This window comes from Rhinolophus ferrumequinum, chromosome 9 (assembly GCF_004115265.2).
Source record: "Rhinolophus ferrumequinum isolate MPI-CBG mRhiFer1 chromosome 9, mRhiFer1_v1.p, whole genome shotgun sequence".
Taxonomy (NCBI): Eukaryota; Metazoa; Chordata; class Mammalia; order Chiroptera; family Rhinolophidae; genus Rhinolophus; species Rhinolophus ferrumequinum.
The window spans coordinates 13309010-13334627 of NC_046292.1; the positions used below are offsets into that span (position 1 = coordinate 13309010).

The window sequence follows — 25618 nt, forward strand, 5'->3', positions numbered from 1 at the left end:
ACTTTGGTTCTTGCCCTGTGAAACCCTCAGGGGACTGTTATGAGCACCAAATGAGGTGACATCTTGTGCCGCCATCTAGTAGGCACTCAATAAAAGTTAGATGTTGACAATGTTATTATGATGTGGCCAGTTAACCTCCAGCTAACATTTACTAGGACCTACTATGTGCCAGGCACTGTTCTAAGCTTTTGATAGGTATTCACTAATACAATCCTCTTAACAGTCCTATGCTGGAGATACTCCCATTATCCCCCTGTTAGAGATGAAGAAACTGAGGCACAGCAAAGTGAAGTCACCAAACAAGTGGGAGAAGCTTAGATGGCCTCAGGGCTCAGATGGGGACCCAAGAACTGGAAGGTGGTTTGTCACACTCTGAACCCCAGTTGCAAAAAGGATCGCCTTGGCGTGCCAAGTGATAAGCTCACCTTGCAGAAACACAAAACCTTAGAGTTAAAAGAAACCTACATATAATTTGATCCTCTACTTGCAGAGGTGAAAAAACTGGTCCTGGTGCCCAGAGAGGGAAAGCAACGTGCCCAGGGCCACACAGAGACTTGGTAGCAGAATCAAACTGAGGACCAGGTCTCCTGGCTGAACAGTTGCCATGCTTTTCCTGGGTCTCAGACCCTTCCAGAGACTATAGATAGAACTCGAGAGGTCTCCAAAGTCCCTAACATTGAATTAAAAAACTCCACATGTGGAGTATTTTTCTGAAGAAATGGCCCAGACATAGCAATACCGTCAATAACAATAGATCCTATAGCACATAATGATATTTACCAACTAAACATCATCTGCGCAAGGCCTGCTCGAAGCAGTTTACATGTGTGAATTCATCTGAGCCCCACAAAAACCCTATGAGCAGGTTGCTATTATTATCCCCATTTTACAGTTGAGGAAAACTGAGCCCCAGAGAAGTTAACTAATTTGCCCAAGATCACACGGCTGGTAAGTGGCAGAGCTGGGTCATGTTCGAACTTCTGATTTTACATATTTCTTGATCTGACATGGCTGGTATGACCAGAACAAATCCTCTGGAGAGTATGTTTCTTTCCAACAATAAGCTTTCCAAATAACAGCTAAGAATGTCCTTCATTTCAAGGAGCATAAGACACGACAAATGCCCAATATACCCCTAGAATCTGGGCAGCCCTTGTGATGGTGGTAATCGACCTGGTATTGACACAGCTCTGGGAGTCAAGACAAGTCAGTTTTCAGGTTATTTTAACAGACCAAGTTTCTTCCCTTCTCAAGGAAACAGTCTTTCCCTTTGCCCTCCAAACGCTGGCAGGAGGGCAACTGCAGTTCTAAACTTGGCTTCAGAGCTAAATTCCCAGCTGGGATGAGCTGGCACAACCTGGCTGTTCAAAGAAAGCCATCGTAGCTGAACAAAAACCAAGGCTGGGAGACGTGCCTGGTGCAAGGAGCCTGCAATTAGGCTGTGACTGGATCGATTGATTGCGCTGGGATTAGATTCCGTATAAGGTGCTCAGCAAAGAGCTGAGCTCTGGCCAAGTTGCCAGGGTAATTTCCCTCTACACACTCCCGACAATACATAGCTAGCAAAGCCACTCTACAACTGGCAGGTACAGGGGCACATGGGGGAAGGGAAGGATTCATGCCCACAAACCACTTGCTCGTGCCAGCCCTGGGCCAAACACCTTAGAATATGATCATATTCATTTTTCATGACCCTGGGAGGACACTCTGTATTCCCATTTTACAGATAAGACTACTGTGGCTTAGAGAAGGGGCGGCACCAGCCCAAGGTCAAAAGCAGTTGGAGGTAGGATTTGAACCCAGGCCACTTTGACCCATGAACAAAGTGTCATGAGAACCTGATGTGAAGCCGGATGTCAGGGTCACAGAATAAAGTCACAAGCCCTTTAGCAATCATCCATTCAATCATCTCTTTCTAGAAATGGGGATTGGGGCCCAGAGAGGGGAAGTGACTTGCTAAGGACAAACAGTGCGTCAGGGCTACACTGGGAAGCTCTGCCCAGTGCGCCTTCCACCTCAATGCATCATCTCTAAATGGGGGGATAGGAAAGAGGGGACCGTTATCTGAAAAGTGCACTCAAGTGGCAGCCCTCTATTCCTGGTAGGTGGGGCTGGCGTCACAGGGCTCCCTTACTCAGATTCCTCCTCTTTGATTTCCTTCAGGCTCTCAAGGAATGTCTCTTCAAGGAGATCCAGCTCCCCCAAGGGCACTTGGAGGAGGGACGTCATGTGGCAAATGAGGACTCTGGCCCGTGCATCATAGCGCCCTTGAAAGAGAAACATCCCAGGTGAGAGTCAGTTAATCTTTTAAGCACAGAGATGTTGACAGCAGTGTAAGTGATAAAACTCAAAACCCCGAAAACATCTGAAACACTCAACCTCATGAGAACCAGTCAATTAACCAATAGCACAGCTTCCTGGATGGAATATTGTGCAACAGTTAAAAATATTAATCAAAAGCAAGGTAGTATTTTTTCACCAAATCAGCAAAGTTCAGTTTTTTCTTTTTAATCCCAAAGTTGTTATGGAAGTGATGAAAACGGGTGTTCAGGTGGGAGTATGCATTGATATAAACTTTCTGGAGGGCAATCTGACAATATATATATATCAGAAACTTTAAAAATGTGCATCCCCCAAATCATAGGAACAGAAAGTAGAATGGTGGCCGCCAGGGCTGTGGGGGTGGGGAAATGGGGAATTAGTGTTTAACGAGCACAGAGTTTCAGTTCTGCAAGACGAAGAGTTCTGGAGATGGATGGTGATGATGGTTTTACAACAATATGAATGTACTTAATGAGACTGAACTGTACACTTAAAAACGAGTAAGACGCTAAATTTTATGTTATATGTATTTTACCTCAATTAAAAAAATGGGAAAACCATATGTATCACCTCTGGCCCAGGAATTCCATTTCATTCTAACCTTAAGAAAACAATCCCAAATATAGAAAATATTTAGTAAATAAAGGCCTCACTGTTGCATTTATAATATGAAAGTGGGAATAATCTGCAGATTTCTAATATAGTATCAAGGGATCAGTTATTTAACTACAGCATATCCACCCAGTGGAAAACTATAAAGCCATAAAAAATGATTCCTAAGAAAAGTTTGTAATAATTGAAAAAAATGGTTATGCAATGAAACAATTTTTTTTTAAATGGATAGAAAATTTACTTGATAATATGCCACAGGGTTGCAACAAAGGAAAAAAACACACAAAAAAAGTACAAACAAAAAAAGGAAAATACGTTAAACAGAATTTTTTATTTTTTCCTTTTCAAAATTACACATAATGCTCTTGGGTTAATTTTATAATTGGAAAACTTAATCTGTCAAAATCTAACCAAAGGTGGTCTGTCTATGTAGCTCAGAAACCTGTAAGAATATGTAAATATCTGGTTCATAAGAAGGGGAGAACTGAAGGGGTTCAAATGAACCAGCCCTATGCAAGCGATTTGTCTTCAGGAAGTACAACCAGGGATAGATAGGATCTTGAACCACGGGCCCCTATTCTACCCAAACTGACTCCACTACCAGCCTAAGCTGTTAAACCCCAGCCCGTCTGCCAGACGATATGCCCTGTGTGGCATAAAGGATCCTCTTGGGTGCCCTGCCTCAGAACACGGCATCACCCAGCTCCCAAGCCAGAGACCAGGAAGACCCACAATCCTACTTTCCCCTCCCGCTTCACTTCCCAAGTCTCTGAGAATGACGGAATCTATCTAAAAACATCGCTGCTGCATCCATTCCGCATCTTCCCATCCCCCGCCTGGCCTACCCCAAGCAAATCTTCACTGGTTCCTCCACCTCCATCATGTCTCCACCCACAGGACCCAGTACATGCCTTGTAGTCTGGCATGCGGGGTCATTTCCTACACCCCCCCACGCCAGGCTGTGTGCATCTGACGGTGCCGGTCCAGTCCCCATGCGACAGAGAAGAAGGTCTGCCCTCCTGTGGCCAAGGGAACGGTTCTTTAATTGGTCAGTCTTGGTTTTAACACCTGCCCTGCCATTTTCCATCTGAAGGGCCTTGGATCATTTACCTCTCTGGTTGAATGTTTCCTGATAATAACTATAAATCACTGCAACAGTGCTTCATGCAAAGTAAGCTGTATGAGTTTCCTATGGCTGCTGTAAGGAATTGCTAGACTTGGTGTCTTAAACAAGACAGTTCTAGAGGCCAGATATCCTAACATCAAGGTGTCAGCAGGGCAGGTTCCTTCTGGAGGGTCTAAGGGAGAATCTGTTTTCTTCCCTTTTCCAGTTGCTGGGGGCTGCCTGCATTCCTTGACTTGTGGCTCCTTCCTCCAATCAGAAGCAACCTCTGCTTCTGTCACCCCATCTCCTATTCTGAGATCATCTTGCCTACCTCTTAACGACCCTGTCATTAGATTGGGCCCACCCACATAATCCCGGATAATCTCCCCATCTCAAGATCCTTAGCTTCACTGCAAGTCCCTTTTGCCATGTAAGGTGACATACACGTATTCACAGATTCCAAAGATGTGAACGTCTTAGGGGAAGGGGCATTCTTCTGTCTACCACTTAAGCCTTGAACTTCTATTTCCCCCCAAATTGTGGCTGGACCAGCACCTTGTCTCTGAACCCTCTCTAGAGCATGCTTTCCTTGGGGGTCCGCTGTCTTTTACACAGGCCTCTCTCTTATCATCTATCCCATTTTATGGTACTTGTCTGTGTTTTTCTACATCACTAGTTACTCATCAGTATCTCCAAGCCCAACACTTGGTAAGAGCTTAAAAAATGTTTATTCAGTGAAGGGATGAATGAACTCTTCTAATCTTTAGGGTGAATTCTTTATGATTCAAGTACTATGACAGGCTTCCTTCAAATTGGATCTTTTTGACAAAAAGGGAAAATCCCAACGGCCTGGCATCCAGCTACTCTGCACCCTCCTTCATTGTGGGCCGTGTGATGGTGAGCGTTACCTAAAATGTGAATGCTGGTGGGACATCAGCATTATGTGAGAACCTATATACCCTGGAGGGTATCTAGGACCCTCCTTTCCTTGGCCTCAGATGTCACACCCTCGCTCTCTGCCTGCCTCTTCTCCCCGACTGGGTCCCGTCTGACAGCCTCTCTGCCCTCTAGGACCCACCTGCCTGCCCACTCTACCTCGCAGTGAGCTTAGCAGGGCAGCTAGGTTCTCTCAGGTAGGGCATATCAGCGCATTTAAGCAGCCAAACTGCCGCCATATTCTCCAGTCATCAGATGACACTGAAGCTCCATCGACCTCACTCCTTTGAAATCTCTCAACTGGTTCCAACCTCTGGTGGGAACAAGAGGGGTGTTACATGAGCCTTCTCGGACCCAGTGAGCACCACCTCCAAGAGACGGATTCAGTAGGGTCTGGGATGGAACCTGGGAACCTGTCTCTGAACGTGGATAGCCAGGTTTGGGAACCACTGGTCTGGAGATCAGGAGTAGGAGAAAGAGAACTGCTGTCACCCCTGATTGTCCTTTGGGTCTCTCCCCTTCTTTGGTTCCTCCCCAACCCCAGAAATGTCTCCATGCCTGGAGATGGGACTCCAGTCAGGGCACCTGGTACTTTGTTCTCTTCTTTCCTTGGAGATAATGTAGACCTGAAATCTGTCATGACGAGAACCAAATCCAAACCCTATCATGACCTACGAGGTCCCTGGCCAACTCCCTGACCTCACCTTCTAGAATGTTCCTGCCACAGAGCCTTTGTACTTGCTGTTTCCAGTCCCTAGAAGGCAAGATCCTCATGTGGGGCTCCTCCTCCTCTTTCAGGTCTCTGCTCAAACGTCCCACCCAGAGAGGCCTTCCCAATCCCCCCCATTACTCTCTATCCCTTTACACTGCATTTCTGTTCTTCACAGAACTCACCACTCTCTGATATTATACCCATTCATTTTTGTTGTTGTTTGTCTCTCCCTCTGAAACATAAACTTTATGAGGGTATTCTTTTTCACTGCTCTATGCCCAGTCCTTAGAACAGAGAGACTGGCACAAAGAATAAATATTTAATTAATGACTTGACGGACCTTGGTAGGAATTCTATTTGTGAGTCTGACCTTAGGCAAATAGCTCATCCTCACTCAGGTGGAAAATGGAAATATAGTTAGAGTCACTTCACAAGGGTTTGAGCTGAGGACTCTTGCTCCATGACCGGCCCATAACGAATGTTACAGACTTGGACTCCACTGCTGGGTGTCTGCAATGCCAGGCAATATAATACTATGCTCAAGTAGTAGTGGCTCGCCTTCAAAATGACACAGCACCCCCAAATCCTGAAGTCTGAGGTTTCAGTTTCTGTAACATAAGCCAGTTCCTTCCTTGAACTAGAGTCCCGAGAGTGAGCCGTGGCCTGGCTGCCCTTGGCTGCCTCCCTAGTTGTAGAACTGTCTACGTGCTGGGGAACAGACAATTCCATGTTGTGTCTTGGGGTTACTAGGTCAATTAAAGCTCCAAACAAAGGAGCTCCCCGCTCCCTAATAGGATCATAGACTATTACAGCCAGGTGATAACCGAGCTGCGGAAATTAACCAAGCCTTGGCCGGGGTGATTAATTGGTGGCAATTATAATTAGCCACGAATTTGTATTTGATTGGTTAAGGCGGCATGATAGAGGCTGCCAAGGGCACAGGTAACCTCCCAAGGTATCGTCCGGCACGAGGCTTTAGAATATCAGCCTCATGGAAGGGTCATTTCAAGGATGGTGGTGGCCAGGCTGCTGGACTTGGAGCTGATGTTCTCTTTAAGGCATGTGGTTAATGGTCGGGGAGGGGCACTGGTCCCAGGCTACCCAGGACACTCGGGTTTTCTGATCTTGGCTCTCGGGCCAACTTGCCAGGTGGTGAACCCACTCCTCAAGGGCCTGCCTACCCTGTCTTAGGGCTCAGGCCAAAAGCCTGGGTATTGTTTATTCTTCTGGTTTCTCCATCCCCCCACCATCCAACCAGCTAATGCTGACAGCTGCATCTCCAAAATACATCCTCAGTCTGCTCACTGTGCCCCATCTCCAGGGCCATCGCCCGCCACGACCACCGGGTCCACCATCGCTCTTCAACTACCAGCCATCCCCCTGGTTTCTAATCTTTCAAGCTTGCGTCCGCACTCTATTTGCCACACAGCGGCCAGAATGATTCTTTCAAGTCGTAAATTGGACTGTGGTCTCTCCCCCAGGTTGAAACTCTCCAACAGCTCCCTCATGCATTTAGAATAAAATCCACATTTCTTCCCATGGTCCACAAAGGGTGTATTTTCTGGCCCTTCCCGCCACCCATTCCTATCTCGCTTTCTATCGGTCCTTGTTTCACATACCAGTATCTGTCCCACCAAGAAGCCAAGCTCATTCCTGCCCCAGGGCCTTTGCACATGCTGTTCCAACTAGAAGTCCCCTCCCCCAGAGCTCTACCTGGCTGGTCCCTTCTCATCAGTCACCTCCTTAGACGAGCCATCAGCCTCTGAAGTAGAGCAGCCCGGGCCTCAGTCACCCTGTCCCCATTCCTGTGTTTCCTACCACTGTTATATCTGTGGATGGGTTTACTGTCTGGATCTCCCCGCCAAAATGTCAGTACCATCTGGGCAGAAAGCTGTGCTTTGTCCCTTGTTGTTTCCCAGTGCTCAGGACAATGTCTGGCAATTAGTAGGATCCCAACTAGGATGTGTTGGCTCATTAACTGAAGCTGACCCATTGTCTGCCAGGGTCCTCTGATGTGCCCACCCACTCTGGCAGCACCAAAGACCTTTTCTGCTTCCCACCTTCAGCTGAGACTTATTCTCCACTTTTAGTATCTTCTGAGTCCTGCTCCCACAGGGGACAAGGGAGAAAGTGGGTTTACTGGGTAAGGCCTCTCTCCTCCTCTGGGTGGGGTCATCTCTCACAGTGATGAGTCACTCTTGACAATACCTGGAATATACTCCCCAAGATCTGCTCCTCACTCAGTTCCTTCCTCAAATGTCACCTCCTCAGAGAAGTCCTCCCTGACTGCCTTCCATTGCTTTCTATTCCCTCACCAGGAGATATGTTCTTATCTTATCACCATTTATAACTTGATTTTTAAATTTGCCTACCTCTTTGCTGTCTCCCCCTCTAGAATATAAGCTCCAAATCCATTGCTCATCCCTAGCACCTAGGCCTGTGCCTAAAACAAAGCAGATGTGGAATCATCTTTGTATGAGTGAAGAATGGAACATCCATATGAATGAATGAATGAATGAACGAACGAACAGATTTGTTGGGAGAGGTCAAAATAGGGGAGGGTGATTATGTTGGATGAGAAACATATTCTCTTCTGGCAGAAACACCCTATGGTTAACAATTATATTAATACTGGAAGCTTCATTTGTCCACTGCTCACTCTGAACAGACTTGGTACTACCCTCTACAAGTACTGATTTACTGAGTCCTCACAGCCGCCCGAGGAGGCGGGTACTGTTAGTGTGGGGACAGGGCCAGGAGTGCAGTTTCCAGGCTCTCGGCCTCACGTGGAAAGGTGCTCACTCGGGTAGTAAATGGCCATCAACTGTGATTGCATGGCCATCAGTTGTGGCTAGTTGGCCGTCAGCTGTAACTAGTGAGCTATTGGCCACTAATATAACTGCCGTGGCTTCGCTAGCAGAATGGCCTGTGAGCCATTATTATTCCAGCATGGTGCCCTGAGAACCCTGGCTGTGACCAGGAGGTCTGGCTGTGCCCAGAGAGAGTGGCAGTGCCCTGAGAGGCCCTGGTTGTGTCCAGGAAGTTTGGCTGTGCCCAGAGAGAGTGGCAGTGCCCTGAGAGGCCCTGGCTGTATCCAGGGAGTCTGGCTGTGCCCAGAGACAGTGGCAGTGCCCTGAGAGGCCCTGGCTGTGTCCAGGGAGACTAGTGGTACCCTAAGAAGCCCAGGAAGTCTGGATGTGCCCAGAAGGATTGGTGGTGCCCTGAGAAACCCTGGCTGTGCCCAGAGAGCCTGGCTGTGTCTAGGATATTGCATTCACCTCCAGGCTCCTCGCACAGGGCCCCTCATGGAAGACACTTGTCACAGATTGTGAGGCGAGACCCTGTAGGGGTGGAGTGTGGGGACAGAGCCAGGAGTGCAGTTTCCAGGCTATCGCCCTCACGTGGAAAGTTACTTACTCGGGTACTAAATGGCCATCAACTGTGATTGGATGGCCATCAGCTGTAACCAGTGAGCCTTTGGCCATTAATATAACTGCTGTGGCTACGCTAGCACAAAAATGGGGGCTAGCAAGAAGATGGTGGCTGAGCTAGCAAGAGCGGATTGCAGTTAGCACGGCAGATTGCAGCTAGCAAGTGAGGTTGGTTGGCAGAGAGAAGTGGACGGCAGGTTGCGGATCGTGTAGCTCCTGCTTCCTGTGTCTCCAACCCAGCCGCCAGCGGGAATATAGTGGTATGACTCCCCTATCTATGGCTCCGTGGGTGTTCCTTTTTGGCTTCACCATGTCCTACGTTCTTACGTGGGGAGCGGCAGCTGAGACCACGCATGACACCCTGCATGACATTGTCTCCATTCAGTCAAAGAGAAAACGGAGACAGAGAGCACTCAGGTCACATGTCCAGGGTCACCCTGCTTGTGAGTAGTGAAGCAGGCAGTCTGGCTGCAGAAGCTGTGCCTCTGGCCTAGCTCAGGACAGAGGAACCATGGCTGTAGGAGCAGAACTGTCTCCTCCACACACCTCCCAAGCCTGCCGTGCCTTTTGGCATCTGCTCCTTCCTCCTGGCCTCACCTTGAACCTGGGTCAGACCTTGCTCTTCCCTAGTCTGCCTAGTAGGGCAGTGGGACTATAACACCTCCCCCACTGTTCCTGAGGGCTGCTTAGGTCCCAGTCTAGTGCCTGGACCAGCAGTTTTGGAAACGCACCCGAAGGACCAAGGTCAGAGGAGCTGGTCTGAACACACTTTGGAGTGACTCTGGACACGCCTTTGGGCTTCCTAGGCCAGAGGGACTAGCTGAGTGTCAAGGGCTCATGTAGTATGTGGCTGTGGGTCTGGGGTGGGCACTGGTGCTGCCCAGCCGTTGTGGAAGGCTGGCACACTCTTGCCCCCTGAGGGCAGAGCCGAGATCCCTGGGTCAATGCCCCATCCCCCAATATTTTCCAAAGAACAGGCTGCCGGGGTAATGGGTCACCTTTATGTACACCCGTGGCCTTGGGCGTAGAGCACAGAGAGCTAAGGGTCAGCCTCGGGGTGCCTGCTCCCCCTCACAGGAAAGAACTTTGAAAGTTCGAGGTAACATGGACTTGAAAAAGCCCAATGGCAGTCTCGGCATCACTTTTATGACTCTGGGAGACAGGAGTCTTTGAGTTACTGTGAACTTAAATTCACCTCAGAACTTTCTGACTCACTGGGGAGGTGGGGTTTGCAATTGAGTGATAAAAGCCAGGTCAGAAAGTAGAGCCAAGCTTGCAGTAAAGGTTGCCATGTCCCACGTGGCGTGCACCAATTTGGGTCCCAGGCCTTAGAGTTGATGCTATCTTTGGCTTCAGAATACAGAGGGCAAAACCCACGATTCAGTTGAAAGTTTCTTGGGTACCAACCAGATTCGCTTTGCCTTAAGTGGAATTTCGAAACTTTGAAATGTAGACCTGGGTAGGGTTTCCAGGCGGGAATTCCCACCCGATCTCGGGAATTTTTTTCGCTTTCCCGTGCCCGAATCCTGAGATATAAACTGTGTCCTGTTCTCCACAATGAATCATTTCCACAAAGTGACGGCCGATACTACCAACCACTGGGGTTCAAGGAGCCGATTTTCCCGAATTCCCGACCAACTTTTCTCGAGATTCGGGAATGGAAAAGTGAAAAAAATTCCCGAGAATGGGTGGGAATTCCCACTCGGAAACCCTAGTCCTGGGTTACTTAACCTCCGAGCCTACTTTCCTCTCCTGTCAGTGGGGATAACAGGACCTACTTTAGAAGTTGACCTGAGGATTACAGACTATGTGATAATTCAGATATATGTATAGGACGTAGAGTACCTAGAAAAATTTATAAAAATGACCAACTACAAATAAACCAACCTCACCTGAAATGGCCAAATTTGGGGTCCTAGAGCCCTGGTTCTCATCCAGGGCTGCTTTTGCCCCCCAGAGGGCATTTGGCAATGTATGGAGACATTTTTAGTTATCATAACGCAGGAAGTGCCACTGGTGTCTAGTGAATCGACTCCAGGGATTGCTGCTAAACATCCAACAATATACAGGATGGCCCCACAACAAAGAATCCAGCCCCAAATGTCAACAGTGCTGAGGTTAAGAAACCCGGTTTAGCGTTAGCTCAGATTCAGTTTAACCTTCAACACACAAAAGACTTATTTTTTCAGTTGTGTGGGCAAAGAGCTTTGTGGGTTGTTACTGGAAGAGGAGAAGAAAGTGATTAACATGAAAAATATTCCACCCAGCTGCCAAGATGGCATCGTTTTGTAACTAAGATCCCAATACTGTCAGTAAAAGTCAACCTTCCAGGAAGTTCTGAGAAATGCAGATTTTCATGTTGATTTCCTAGGCTGCTTTCATGACTAATCAAGCTGCCTCCTCTGTTGTGGGCCCCTACTCATCAATCTCTGTAGAGGATGGTTTAACCCTAAATTTCATACAAATCACCCTACTAGTATCTAAGCTCATTCTTTAAAGAAAGGCCATCCATCCATCCTTCTATCTATTCATAATTTCGTCCATTCATCTATGTACGCACGCATGCATCCACGTGTCCATCATCCTTCTATCCCTTCATCCTTACATGCATGCATGCATGCATCCATCCAACACTCAGTGCCGGCCATGTGACCGTCAGTGTTGTAGATGCTGGGATACAACGGTGAACAATTCAGACAGGGCCCTCCCTCATGGAGTTTGTGGGAAAGGTCTCGAACAAATGGCCCAACTATGACACCAACCTTCTCTGCGCCATTCCAAGACCCCGAGTGGATGCCTCCAACTGTGGACTATATAGTAACTGAACCCTCTATGTGCTTTACCTTTTCCTATATATACATACGGATGATGAAGTTTGATTTATAAATTAGGCACAGTAAGAGATTCACAACAATAACTAATAATAACATGGAACAATGATAGAATATACTATAATAAAAGTTATGTGAATGTGGTCTCTCTCTCTCCCTCTGATAAATCATTTGATGACTGAAATGGCTATTCTGTGACTCACGGGCAGGTAGCGTGTACAGCGTGCATATGCTGAACAAAGGGATGATTCATGTCCTGGGCCGGACAGAGCAGGACTGCAAGATTGCATCATGCTACTCAGAACAATGTGCAATTTAAAACTTGTCCATTGTTTATTTCTGGAATTTTCCATTTAATATTTTCGACCTGCGGTTCACCGCAGGTAACTGAAACTGGAAAGTGGAATCGCAGGTAAGGGGGGGAATAGTGTAACTAAGTTAAAGATCTCTAGATGAGGACACCTGTACAATGTCCTTATAGGAGGAGGAGAAAGCCACGCAAGCTGAAGGCAGAAATTGGAGTGACATATCTTTAAGCTAAGGACTGCCTGGGGTTATCAACAGCTGAAAGAGGTTTGCAGGATTCTCACCTACAGGCTTCAGAGGGAGTGAGACCCCGCTGACACCTTGCTTTCAGACTTCTGGTCTCCAGAACTGGGAGCCAACAAGTTTCTGTTGCTTTAAGCCACCCATCGACGACGGTAATTTGTGACGACAGCCCTAGGAAGTGAACGTAGTGGAATCCTGCCCTGCCACTTACGGAGCAATCTTGGGTAAACTGCTGAACCTCTCTGAGCTGACTTCCTCATCCATAAAACGGAGTATTAGGATCCATTTCATTAATTCACTCAACAGATGTTTACTGAGTGTGCTCTACGTGCAGTGCTGTGTTAGGCACCGGAAGTACGTGGTGAAGACAACCAGGCATGGGTTCTGTCCGCATGGAGCTTACTGTCTGGAGGGGAGCCAGCTACCAAGCGAAGAAGCACGGAACCAGGAATTCAGCTGCAACCATGGCTGACAGGGCGCTGGTGGTGTTCCAGTGGGGAGGCCAGAAGACCTCTCTGGGAAGTGATGACCGAGTGCAGGCAGGAGGGAGAGGTAGAGAGTACCTGGGCAAGAGGAGCAGGAAATTCTCCAGCCTGGGGAAGGGCATGTGCAAAGAGGTCATGGTGCCAAAAGCAGGGCACACTCAAAGAGGCCAATGTGGAAAGAGGGGAGGTGGAGGGTAGTGAGAGCTGAGGTAGGGGAGGGGCCAGCCCATCAGGAAGGGCTGGTCTTTTTCCTGAGTGCAGCAGGAGTGGCCCTGAGGACGGAGCCAGGAGGCAGCATGGTTAGATATGTGTCGGGAAAGGTCATTCGTGTTGCAGGGTGGAGGACAAATTGCTGGCCAGAGTGGTTGCAGCAGACCAGTGAGGAGACGCTGCTGTCATCCAGGACGGGCTGATGGTAGCTCAGACCAGAGCAGGAGGTAGAGACGGGAAAGGGGCCAGATCCAAGAGCTACTTGGAAGGTAAAACCACAGGGCCTTGCAAGGAATAAATGAAATAACCACTAAGAAGCACCCAGTACATGGCATGAATGAAGTGTTCACCCGCTCCCCAACTATGCGGGGTTTCCTTTCCTTTCTTGCACCAAAAAGACCCCGGGGGACCAAGCTACAGGTGGCAACACCTAACACTAGATTTACTGGCCAAGGGCTAAGATGATCGCCCACAATTTACAGAACTGAAGAAAAATCAACTCACCATCCTTGAGTGAGAAGCTCAGCAGGTCCTGGGGGAAAAGTAACAGGAAGTGGCAATCAGTTGATATGTCATCAACCTGCTCGTTTGACAAATATTTACTGACTCTTACTAAGTGGGGGGACAAGTCAGACAAAATATTAGGTTGGTGCAAAAGTAATCGTGGTTATTGCAATTATTTTCAACCTTTTAAACCGCAATGCCTTTTGCACCAATCTAATAGTTCTGTGTTACATGCTAGTGGTAAACCAGGCAAACAAGTAAGCAAATAAATAAACATGTGAGAATTTCAGGGAGTGAAATGAAGGAGGGGAAGGCTGCTTTTAACTCTGCTTACTTGTCCCACCGAACAGCCCGTGTCACAAGCTGCCTGCTTTAACCGCACACAGAGCAGGTAAGTGACATGCCCAAGGGCACATAGCAAAGCTGCTGCTTCTGAAAAGAGAGGCAGCAGAGCTTGGCACTCAGGAATGCAGGCTCTGGAGTCAGACTGCCCAGGGTCAAATCTGGGCTCAGCTGCGTGTCAGCTGCATGACCTTGAACACGTGACTTAATCTCTGTGCCTCAGTTAAATACCTACCTCACAAAGTTGCTTTGAGAATTAAATGAGTTAATATTTTAAAGGTACTAGCACATAGTAAGCACTATTTAAGTTATCAATTAAATCAATAGTAAATATTCAATAATGATAATTCAACATTAGCTATGATCATCAAAGGATATTATGATGAAATATTATATCTTTCAACTACCCCACCCCACTAGAAGTGATTTTCAGACTGACTGTGGAAGGAAATCATTTGTTCTAGTTTCCCCGGAAACCGCCACCCAGGCGGTGGGTGTACCTGAGTGATCACCAACGGGTCGTCCTTCAAGATGGGGTCCTTCAATAAAATCTGAGCAAACACGTCAGCTCCTTCGCCTCCCAGGCCACTGGCAAAAGCGGACATGGTTGGCAAGACGGCTTCGGGCAACTCCAGCCACTTCACCAGGCCTGTCATAAACTCTGTGCAGAAGGCGCTGAAAGATAGACACAACTGAGATCCCAAAGCTTCCCGGATTGTGCAACTCACAAGGCCGTGGGGAAGTTCAGATTAGATCTGCTCATGGATGGGAACAGTCAGCACATACAAAAAGACCACGGTGACTGAGGCCCATGGAGTACAGATAGCCAAACACCCAATTTCAGGTGGTAGGGATTTTAGCTCCCCTCCCCCCCAAACCTTTGATTAGAGTCTGATAAACCACAGGAATGAGGGCAGTGAGAAGTTCCTGACCACGTGTGCTGGGGCCGCCTGAGCAGGGGCCGTGCTGGGGGATGAGGAATCAAAGATGAATGAGGTACAGCCTCCGATGTGAAGTTCACAGCAGGTGGAGACAGGGCTGTAACTAACTAACTGATATACGAGGATAGTGGCAGGAATCGAGGCCTGATGAGTCCCGAGAGGGAGCCCCCAGAGGGAGCCCCCAGATTGGCCTGCAGAGGTGAGGGCAGTGACTAGGAGAAGCTCCCATAGGAGGAGATTTGCTGCTGCTGGAAATCCCCCAGGACATGCTTTCTGGGGAAAAGTTGCCACACTGCAGAAGTGGATAAAATGCGGAGCAAGAGTGTCCACCCACCATGCTTACTGCCACTGTGGGGTCTCTCTCCACAGCAGGCATTTGATTTGAGTCCCACAGGAGTCCCTGCGTGGGGGATGGCTGGGGTGCTCTAGGGCGGAAGGAACCCCAGGCGCCCCGACAGCTGCAGGAAGCACATGGCATTTCGGAGACTGTGGCAGAGCCCACATCAGGCTTTCATTCAAAGCTACCACTCACGGCAGCGAGAGTGGTAAGTGGGGTGTTGGGTGGGCAGGCGGATGTGGAGCTGATTATTACAGCCCAGAGAAAAAGCCGAGACCGAGAAGTCAGGTCTATTTCCAAACCGAGCACCCCAGCCTCAACTGCACTGTCCTGGGTAGTGTACCCCTGGTTCTGATTGGCCAGATTGGGGTGGAATCAGGCCTCCCAGAAACAGAGTTCCCTGGTGGTGGGGGAGACGTCAGAGGCTCCCTGCTTGCACCTCCCAGCCCTGGCCCCCACAGATCCCACCCATTTCCAGTCCTAAGAGCTGGGGCCGCTGAAGCCCGGGAGGGGAGATGCCCCTGACAGCAGCAGTGAAGCTCAGGTTGAAATCCTGGTCCCACCACTGTTATGGCCCAGGTCCTCAGGAAGCAGCTCTGACAGAATCATTAGTATCCCCTGGGACCAGCGCCTGCGGGAGGACAGGGAGGATGCAGGACAGGGCAGGGGCGCAGTCGCGCTTCGGGCTACGTACGATGCAGTCTCAACGGAAGCCTTAGCTCACCCTGCAGGAAGCTCTGAAGATTGGGTGATCCTTCAGAGCTGCCCCCTGTGGGGCGAGAGTTCTGGGCGGCCTTTATGCCCCCACAGCAGCCAGTCATCGGATGAAGGCCGCCCCAGGAAGTGGGCAGAACCTTGGGCAAGGTGGCTCTCGTCAGCTGCAGCCAGCCCAGGCTGCACTGGCAGCCCTCTTAGCAGCTGGGGGAAAGTCTTTCATTCCTAAAGGGACGTCTGAGCGACGCAGCACCTGGCAAAAGCAACTTGACCTCTCTGTGCCTCCGTTTCTTTATCTGCAAATGGGTTGAAGAGACCAACTTCATAAGGTTGTTTAAGGATTCAATGAGGTGATGCATATGAAGTACCCAGAGCAGGGCTTGGCGTAGAGAAGCAGCTCAACCAACGTTCGCCAGATGATAACGGGACCTGCCTCATAGGGTGGTTGGAAAGATTAAAGGACATGGTGACAGTGTTTGGCACCTGATAACCCTGCTATTACAATTATAATAATTTACTCTCTGCAATTACTGGTATTGCCCCGGATGGGATGTCGTTTGCATAGCAGGCAGGGGATGACTAAGTGAACTGAACATTATTTAGGGGTAAACTTATATGCAGAAAGGGCTCGGGACTGAGGGCAGCAGCGTGGCCTGGTCCTGTGTCCATGAAGAGTCTTGGATGCAGAGAAGCATCTTGTAACAAGAGCGGAGGGATAAAGAGCACAAACTCTGCTTCAAATCCCAGCTCGGCTACTAGCTGTGTGATCTTGGACGAGTTACCTAACCTCTCTGTGCCTCCATTTCTTTGTAAAACAGAGGCGATAACAATCAAATGTATTTCATAAGGATGTTGAAAGGATTAACTAAGCTAATGTTTGTCATATGCTTAGAACAATACCTGGCACATGCAAAGCACTATATACGTGTTTCTTTAAATGAACAAATGAATCGATAAAGTGGCAGTACAGCAATCTATCAAACAACAAACAGCATTTTAGATGGGCGAGGCCTCGGTCACTGCTTGTCAATGTGGTTGGTGGTCTAGACGAGATTCATGAACATCAACAGTGACAACAAATGACAATCACAGAGCCACTGTCCGTCAGTCCTTGTGCTCAGTGCTTTACACACAGTGCCTGTTACTTCCCACCACAACTCTATGGGGAGGGAGGCAATATTTTTACTGCCATTCTAGAGATAAGGACACTCAGACCCAGAGGGGTTAAGTGACAGCTCCAGGGTTCAAGCCCACAACTCTCGGACTCCAGAGGCCACGCCTACCCACCGCAGAGACTGTCCCGTCCAGGGCTTACATTCCTGGGCACTCACCGTGCGCCAGGCACTGGCTAAGCAGGTGCATCAAACATCCCCTTTCATTCTTATTGCATCCTTACCACCCCTGCCAGTGGAGCCCCTGGGCCTCGGAGGTTAAATGTCTGATTCAGGGTCTGCGCTGGGCAGGGCAGAGCCTCCCCTAAAGTCCGGGGATCCTGCCTCCCACTCCAAAGCTCCTCCACCTCACCAGGGACCAGCCAGCTACCCAGGCGGCCAAAACTGGCCCGCAGCCGGTGCTTGTAGATTTGAAGTTTCATTGGAACACAGTCACATCCTTTCCTTTGCACACTGTCTCTGGCTGCTTGTGGGCTACGGCAGCAAAGCTAAGGGGCTGCAACAGAGACCGCAGAGCCAGCAAGCTCAAACACCTGGTCCTCTACGGAAAACGTCTGCGGGCCCTGCTCCACCCATTCACGTCCCCATGTTTATTAAAGAGTTAATCGGAGGAAAACAGCCTCTGTGCCGTTTACAGCATGGGAAAGAAGTCTTTTTTAGGCTTGCTTTTAAGCCCCCTGTGGAAAGAAATGGCCACAGAATATTTTCTTAAGATTACTGAAACCGACAGCATATCTGGGCTGTAAAAAGATTGAGGTTGTCTTTTAAACTGTTTTGGCCCCAGGAAAACCAAGATTAACCACGGGGAAGGAACTGGCACTCTGCATCAAAAACGTTCAGAAAAGAAGTGCCCCAAGGCAAACGCTTCAGGCAGCTGGTGCTAAGAACAGGACGTGAATGGGGGTGGGTGGGAGAGGACACAGGACAATAACTCACTTCTCTGTGCGCCATCCTCGGAGGTGCCCAGCATAGGCCTGGCACACTGTCCAGGTTCGTAAATATTTGCTTCTCTGAACGAAGTACACAAAGCTCTTCCCCACCTATGTACCAGCATATCAGGTCAGGGGAAACTTCTGGAAAGACAGAGGCTTCCCAAATATGGCCCAGGTATGGGTCAGAACAGGGAGAGAGTCGAACCCTTGCAGGAGATGGGATCTGGCTTGCTTGGGAATAGACTATCCAATGAGATATATTCTAGCCTCCAGATAGAGTATGTGGTTTCATTATTAACAATGGAACATCCAACATGTGTCTGGCAATAGCTCTGTGCCAGGCTCTGCAGGGGCCATCGAGACATTCCCTCCTCACGACCACCCTCTCTGATGGATTTTCTTTCTCTGCAGCAGTAATTCCCCAGTCCCTTCTTTCTAGCCAGCAGAATCCCTTCCCATGATGGAGGTTTCAAATGGCAAGTGCCTTCATTTTCCCCGCAGCCTCCCTTGTAGGTGAGGCTTGGCACGTGACTGGAGCCAGCCAGCAACACAAAAGAGGAAACCTTCTTGAGGTATTCTGAAAAAGATTTCCTCCCTGATGAGAAACTGGAGGAGAATCCTTGCCCTCCTCCTTCCTGCCTTGGGCCTTGTCCTCTGGGGGCATGACGGATGGAGCTTCAGCAGCCATTTTGTGATCAAGAGGGGAAGAAGGACAAGAGGGCTGCAGAGAAGCCAACTGAAGGCTTTTGGAGGCACTGAAACAAGCCTGGAACTCTCTACCACTGGATTTCTTGTTAAGTGAGAAAAACAAATCTATTCTTTAAGCCCTTTTGATACAGTGTCCTGTTACTTGTAGCCCCAAATACCCTGACTAGTAGGGTTTAGGTGGCCTCTCTGCCTGAACCTTTGGGGACAGTTCCCTCTTCCCTCTGCCCAGTCCACAACATCCAGCCTGTCCCCTAGTCACCTCCAGTCTCCCTGACAAAAGTCTGTCTAAGCTGTGCCCTCCCCTAACCTCAGTCACCGTCCTGGTTCCCTGGTGACTCCATCAGCCTCCTAACTGGCCTCCTCCTGCCTCCAAACTCTCCCCATAGAATCCATGAAGGCCTTGAAGGCTAAAGCCTGAGCTCTTAACAGCACTGCTATTCGGACTTTAAATATACAATTTACATGCACATGCTAGATATTGACAATGGCAGATAGTAATACTGTCATTTACTTGTCATTCTTTTGCTCCCATGACACCCCATCTGTCTGCTATTACAATCAGTCATTTGGACACCCCCTACCCCTAGATTGTAAGCACTGGGAGGGCAGGAGCCAGGCCTTGTTCTTCTTTGTTTTATCCACAGGGCCTTGCAGTACACCCCGCACATAGTAGGTGCTCAACAAATGCATGTCACCTGAATGAATAAATACCGAATCCCCCAATAGACTGTGTCGTAGCTGAGGGCAGGGTTAGTGTCTGCTTTGTTCATCTTACTCATGTATACCTTCCATGTACGTCCAATGGTGAGTGAGTGCCGAATGAGAGATGTCATATCCCCCTATTAGCTTGTGAGCTCCTTAAAAGCAAGGACAATGACTCTCTCCTCTTTGTGGTGCCCCATAGTACCTGGCAGGCAGCTTGGGCTGTCGGTAATTGGCACCCTGAAGAAGCAGTACCTTCCTTCTGTGAGACAAAAGCACTCACCTTTGCTCAGGTTCCGGAAATAGCTGAGACAGGGAGATGCCACAGAGGGCGGCATAGGCGAAGCGGTTGGCCTCGGACAGCTCCCGGCCCATGGGCACCTGTGGCTCACCCTCCATGGCTGGCTCGGCCACCTGAGGCAGCTTGCGGCTGGATCTGTCCCATGTGGCCATTTCCAGCCCTGCAGGCAAAAAAAATCCCAATGAGAAATGCATCCAAGTGGTAAGCAAAAGTTACTTACATGGGACACAGAAATTATCAACCATAAGAGAAAAGATTCATAAGTTAGCCTTTATTAAAATTAAAAGCTTCTGTGCATCACCTTGAAGAGTGAAAACACACACCACGCACTGGGGGAGATATTTTCAATATGTATATCAACAAAGGATTTGTACCCATAGTATGTAAGTAATTCCTCTAAGTCATTAAGACAAAGAAATGAGGCAAATTTAAAAATGGGCCAAAGACGTGACTAGGTCCTTCATAAAAGATATCCAATGGCCAATGGGCAACGTGCAAAGATGTGTAACATCATTATTCAGCAGAGAAATAGAAATTACTAGGTTGGTGCAAAAGTAATTGCAGTTTTTGCAATTATTAACCCTTTAAACCACACTTACTTTTGCACCAACCTAATAAAACCCCAAAGAGACATTGCTATTCACCCATCAGAATGGCTAAAATTAAAAGACCAACAATACCAAGTGTTGGTCAGGATAAGGGACCAATAAAAGTTCCATACACTGCTGGTGGGAATGTAAACTAGTCCTCAGGGAAATGGAAATTAAAACTCACTGAGATTCTACCACGCACCTACCAAAATGGGTAAAACTCAAAAGACTGACAATACCAAGTACTGGTGAGAAGAAGGAGCAAAGAGAACGTGTATGCACTGCTGGTGGGAGTGTAAACAGGTACCACCATTTGGAAAATGGTTTGACATTATCCATTAAAGCTAATACACATATGTCTTCCCTACGTTCCAGCAGTTTCCAGTCCTGAGAAATGAGGGCTTATGTTCACCCAAAGGCACGTACGTGAACGCTCACAGAAGCTCCATTCATAATAGTCCCGAAGAGTAAACAACCCGCATGTCCACCCACCGTAGAATGGCTCAACGGTGCCATATTCACATCCTGGAATATTACACAACAATGAAAAAGAACGAAGTCTGGCTAACCACAACAGCATGAGTAAATCTCACAGGCAAAATGATAAGCAGAGAGCCATTCACGAGAATACATACTGTAGGATTACATTTACATGAACTTGAAGAACAGATCAAGGGGGAGAGGGGGAAGAAAGGAAGTGGGGGAAAGGTAGGGGAGGAGAGGAGAGGGAACAAACCGAGCCAAGCCAGGCATCCAAGGGGCAGGAAGGGCCCTGGGAGCAGGTACCGGGAAAGGTACCAGTCTTGCCCACTTTGTGGACATGAATGCAGGCTCAGGATCAGACAGACCTGGGTGTGAATCCAAGCACCTCCATCTAATAGATATGGGACCATGGGCAACATAACCTCTCTGCACTTAGATTTCTTCACCTACAAATGGGACTACAACAGTATCTGCCTGGAATTGCTGTTAGCAGTAAATGACACAGCATGGGAGTTAGTATTTGTCAAGCATTTACAACAGAGTTTGGCACAGGGCTCATGCTATATAAATGTTTGTCAAAGAGATAAATGCATAAAATAATCAACAAACAAACACACGAAATGCTCAGCACAGAGGCTGGCAACAGTGTGTAACTAGTAATGAGAGCTAACACTATCGAACCATTGCTGGATGCCAGGCCCGGGCTGCAGTTTTCACATGGATGGTTTCAGCCAACTCTGTGAGCCAGGTACTACCGTGTTTCCCCGAAAATAAGACCTAGCCGGACAATCAGCTCTAATGCGTCTTTTGGAGCAAAAATTAATATAAGACCCGGTCTTATTTTACTATAATGTAAGACCGGGTCTTATATAAGACCAGGTATAATATAATATAATATAATACGGGGTCTTATATTAATTTTTGCTCCAAAAGTCACATTAGAGCTGATGGTCCCGCTAGGTCTTATTTTCGGGGAAACACGGGCACCGTAACGTCCAGTGTGAAAACAAGAGAACAGGCTCAGAGGAGAAGTAACACCGCCAGTAAATGATAGACCAAAGCCCAAAGCCAGAGCTCTTGGCCACTTACCTCTGTTTGAAACTCTCATTCTATCACCAAGAGATTTTCTAGTCTAATACTCACACTCTATACTGATTTTGGCCCATAAAATTCATTCTCATCCAGCTGAACCATAAAATTTTTATTCTCAAAATATTACTTCTCTGGAGGAGTTATTTAAAAGTCTGTCCACAACTAATATTTCATTAGCTTTTCAAAAAAATAACCCTGAAGTTGTTAGAAGCAACAAACCAACATCTATTCGGCAATAACAGTTTACAAACCACTTTCGAATCCATCTAATTCTCACAACTACCATGCGAGGTTAAACAGGACATGAGCCATGATAATTCTCTACTCTAATGAGGCTCAGAGAGGCCAAACGATTTCCCCAAAGTTATACAGTAAGTATGTGATGAAAGTCAAACCAGACTTTTGGCTCCAAACCCCACGCTCTTTCTTCTCCACCAGCACAGGGATCCTTCTTCCCTTGTTTCCGATGGAGAAACTGAGGCACAGAGAGGTTAAAACCTGGCCCAAAGTCACCCAGCAAGACTGGCCTCCAATGCTTGCTCCGGGAACCCACGTTTGAGGTTCACAGCAGTTTTTCCTGGTCCGGAGGATCATCCCAGACCAAAGGGACAGGAGCAAGCCACGCTCTAAGGAAAGCACCAGAGGCGGCAGCCAGCCATGATGTCAGCAGGCTTAGCGATTTCCACTACATGTAACCGACTCCATGTGTCATTTGGAGGCGGCGGTCATTGTTCCTGTTACCCAGAGGAGCCCAAGACAGGATTTTATTGGGCTAATATCTGGGGAGACCCACCTTGGTTCTTAGTTCAAGAACAAACCACCTTCTGATCAGAGAATCACGAGCTGGCCTGCCTCTAACCGTCGGGGAGAGGGGGATACGCTTAGTGCACAAGGAGCTCTGTCAGGCCAAATTCATTCATTCATTCAACAAAATACACTCTTGATGTCTTATAACCCATTCTCTCCATCGTAGCCCGAGTTGCCTTTTTGTCATATATACCAACCATATCACTAGCCTGCTTAAACATCTCCAAAAGCTTCCCATTGCGCCAGGATGAATACCAACCCCTTTAGGAAGGCCTGCAAGGCCCTGTGTGATCGGCTCTGCCTTCCTCTAAACTCTATGTCATGCCCCTCACATCCGACTTGTTCACTATACTACAGCCACGCTGGCTGTCTTTCTGCTCTTTAGATATGCAAGCTGGTTCCCCCTCTGGGCCTTCGTACCTGTCATTCCCCCTGCCTGGGACACTCTTCTCCTGACATCACTGAGACTATTCTGGCCTCGGCCCAAATGTCCCCTCCTCTGAGACGCCTTCCCTGATGCCCCTGGTGAAAGTACTTCTGCCCCTCTATCCTAGCACCATGTTCTATTTTTATAATACATAGTCCTATATTGAATAACGTTTTAAAATTATTCATTTACTTATGTATACAAATAGAATAGAAGCATCATGAGGCAGGATCCTGGTTGTTTTTTTTCACTGCTGTACCCCTAGCTTTCTGAGCAGCCCTCGAATATTGTAGACATTCCATAACTACTTTCTGGATGAACAAAGGAAAGGTCTATGATATGTGATGTCCTGTTCTGGGCTTTGGGGCAGATTAGAGACAAAACTGACAAATTCCCTGCTCTCAAGATGCTTACATTCTAGGGGGAGGTAGGCAATAATACACCGATACATGACGATAATAATAATTTCAGTAACTTGCCCAAGAGCACATAACTAGAAAGTGGTAGAACCAAGATTTGCACTTGGGCTGTCTGGTTGTGGGATCCGTGCCCTTCACAGTCCACTAAATAAATCAGTCAACATGTGGTGAGGAAGTGGTCATCTGGGAAGAATACTTAGGCAGGGGAAGTGATGGTTAGGAGGGAAGTGACTTCGGTATGCAGACGAAAAGTGGCCTTCCAGCAGAGGCCTGCAGGGAGGAAGGGGGACAGCCCTGTGGATGGATGGGACAGGGAATTCCAGTAGAAGGAAAAGGACACTCGCAGACACAGACAAGTAAACAGATGATGACAAACCTGCAGAATAAATGCTGTGACGGGGGAAATACAGACAGAGAGATAAAAAGAGGGGGCCTGGAACCCAGCATTGACTTCCTAGCGCAGGTGATACCAGAAACAGGGGTGGGGTGGGGAAGGAGAGCATGTTCCGGGCAGAGGGGACGGCACACGTCAAGACCCAGAGGTAGAGGAGAGAAGATGCTGAAGACCCAAAATGATGCTCGGTGGACAAAGGGTTTAGACAATGGGTGGGCGTGGAGGGGTGGGAGGCAAGAGACGAGGTTGGAGGGGAGGCTGACAGGGGCCAAACTGTGCAGACCAACTTCTTCCGGCTAAGGAATCACACTTAATTTAAGACTTAATTGTAAGACCCTGGCGGTTCGGGGAGTGGTGCGGGTACGTGGGGCCTCTTGGTACTATTTTCACAACTGCTTGGAGTCCATAATTATTTTAAAATAAAAAGTAAAGAAAAAAAGCAGTGAGATATCTCTATAGAATTTGAAAGATGCTTTCTTAAGGTCTAAATAAATTAAAAATAAATATTCACCTCCTCCCCAAATTAACCAGTTAATTTAATAAACACCTACAGCCCCTATAGGTACCAGGCACCATCCTCCATGATGGAGACACAGATGTGACGAAGAAAGAGAGACAACAACCCTCCATCACGAAGCTAAACCTAGTGGGGCAAACATACAATACATCAACTCATAACAGTTAAAATAAGACCACTTTAAGTAATGGCGAGATTTCTGGAGGAAAAAAAAAAAAAGCTTAAATAATACTTACCAGGATTTCAAGAAACAACTGTGGGCCTCCCCTCTAGGTCTGAAAACAGGTTATGCAGCTTCTGGATGGTTCTTCAGAGAAATATGCAAATTGCCCTGGAGAAGCAAACCAGCAAAACCAGTAGCAAAACCAGCCTGTGGGTCCATAGGGCGTGGGTTCAGGGGCCTATGGGAGTGAAGGATGGGGTTCTCCAGGCTCGAGGAGTCTGGCTGCTACTGTTCTCCTTTGGGTCTCTGCCTCCACAGGTCCCTCTGCCTGGGACATCTCTCTCAGCAGGGCGGCAGGCAGCTACCATTCACGGAGCTCAGCCCTGGCACTTTGCACGGACTGTCTGTTCCAACTCCTTACACCCTGAGCTGTGGCAACTGTGGGGTGGGGGGCTGTGCCACCTGAACTGTGTATACTGGTCAGGGCCAGTGGTGCTTCTGTGCCCTGGGGCCACCTGCCGTGCACAGAGCTGGTCCAGCAGCACCTGGGGCTCACACTGATTGACAGAGTAGCTCCCAGGGGCCCCCTGGGGGCCTTGTCCCTGTCCAGGCACTGTGAAGACACCAAGGCCTGCACTTGACCCAGAAAAGCCCTGACTTTCAGGGAAACAACATACACAGGGCGAACGCTCGCCCATGGCTGGACTGCAGAGCCCAGCTACGGGACAGCCAGGGATCACGCTGGAGGGGGACCTTGTTCTGATGCGCTACGATTATGATTTTTGTCTAGCCAGTCACATTATCCATCACCAAAAATAAACGCTGGCTGAGTTATTTTTGTCAGTAGCGGTGGGGTTGACAGTCATTCCACAAACATTTA

The 25618-nt window shown here is 48.3% G+C and overlaps 1 protein-coding gene across 6 annotated transcripts in view; it reads right to left on the reverse strand.

Annotated features, from left to right (window-relative positions):
- Positions 1-25618, reverse strand: part of TMCO4 (transmembrane and coiled-coil domains 4) — an 85175-nt gene that overhangs the window by 52428 nt on the left and 7129 nt on the right. For 5 of the 6 annotated variants that reach the window (XM_033114857.1, XM_033114854.1, XM_033114855.1 and 2 more), the window contains 5 exons: positions 24812-24906; positions 19829-20006; positions 14540-14714; positions 13698-13725; positions 2135-2267 (listed from right to left, as the gene is read on the reverse strand). In XM_033114857.1, the coding sequence (XP_032970748.1) occupies positions 2135-2267; positions 13698-13725; positions 14540-14714; positions 19829-19998 (506 nt within the window). In that variant the 5' untranslated portion in view covers positions 19999-20006; positions 24812-24906. The remainder of the gene's footprint in view (positions 1-2134; positions 2268-13697; positions 13726-14539; positions 14715-19828; positions 20007-24811; positions 24907-25618) is intronic. The other variant, XM_033114858.1, reaches the window with a different exon arrangement.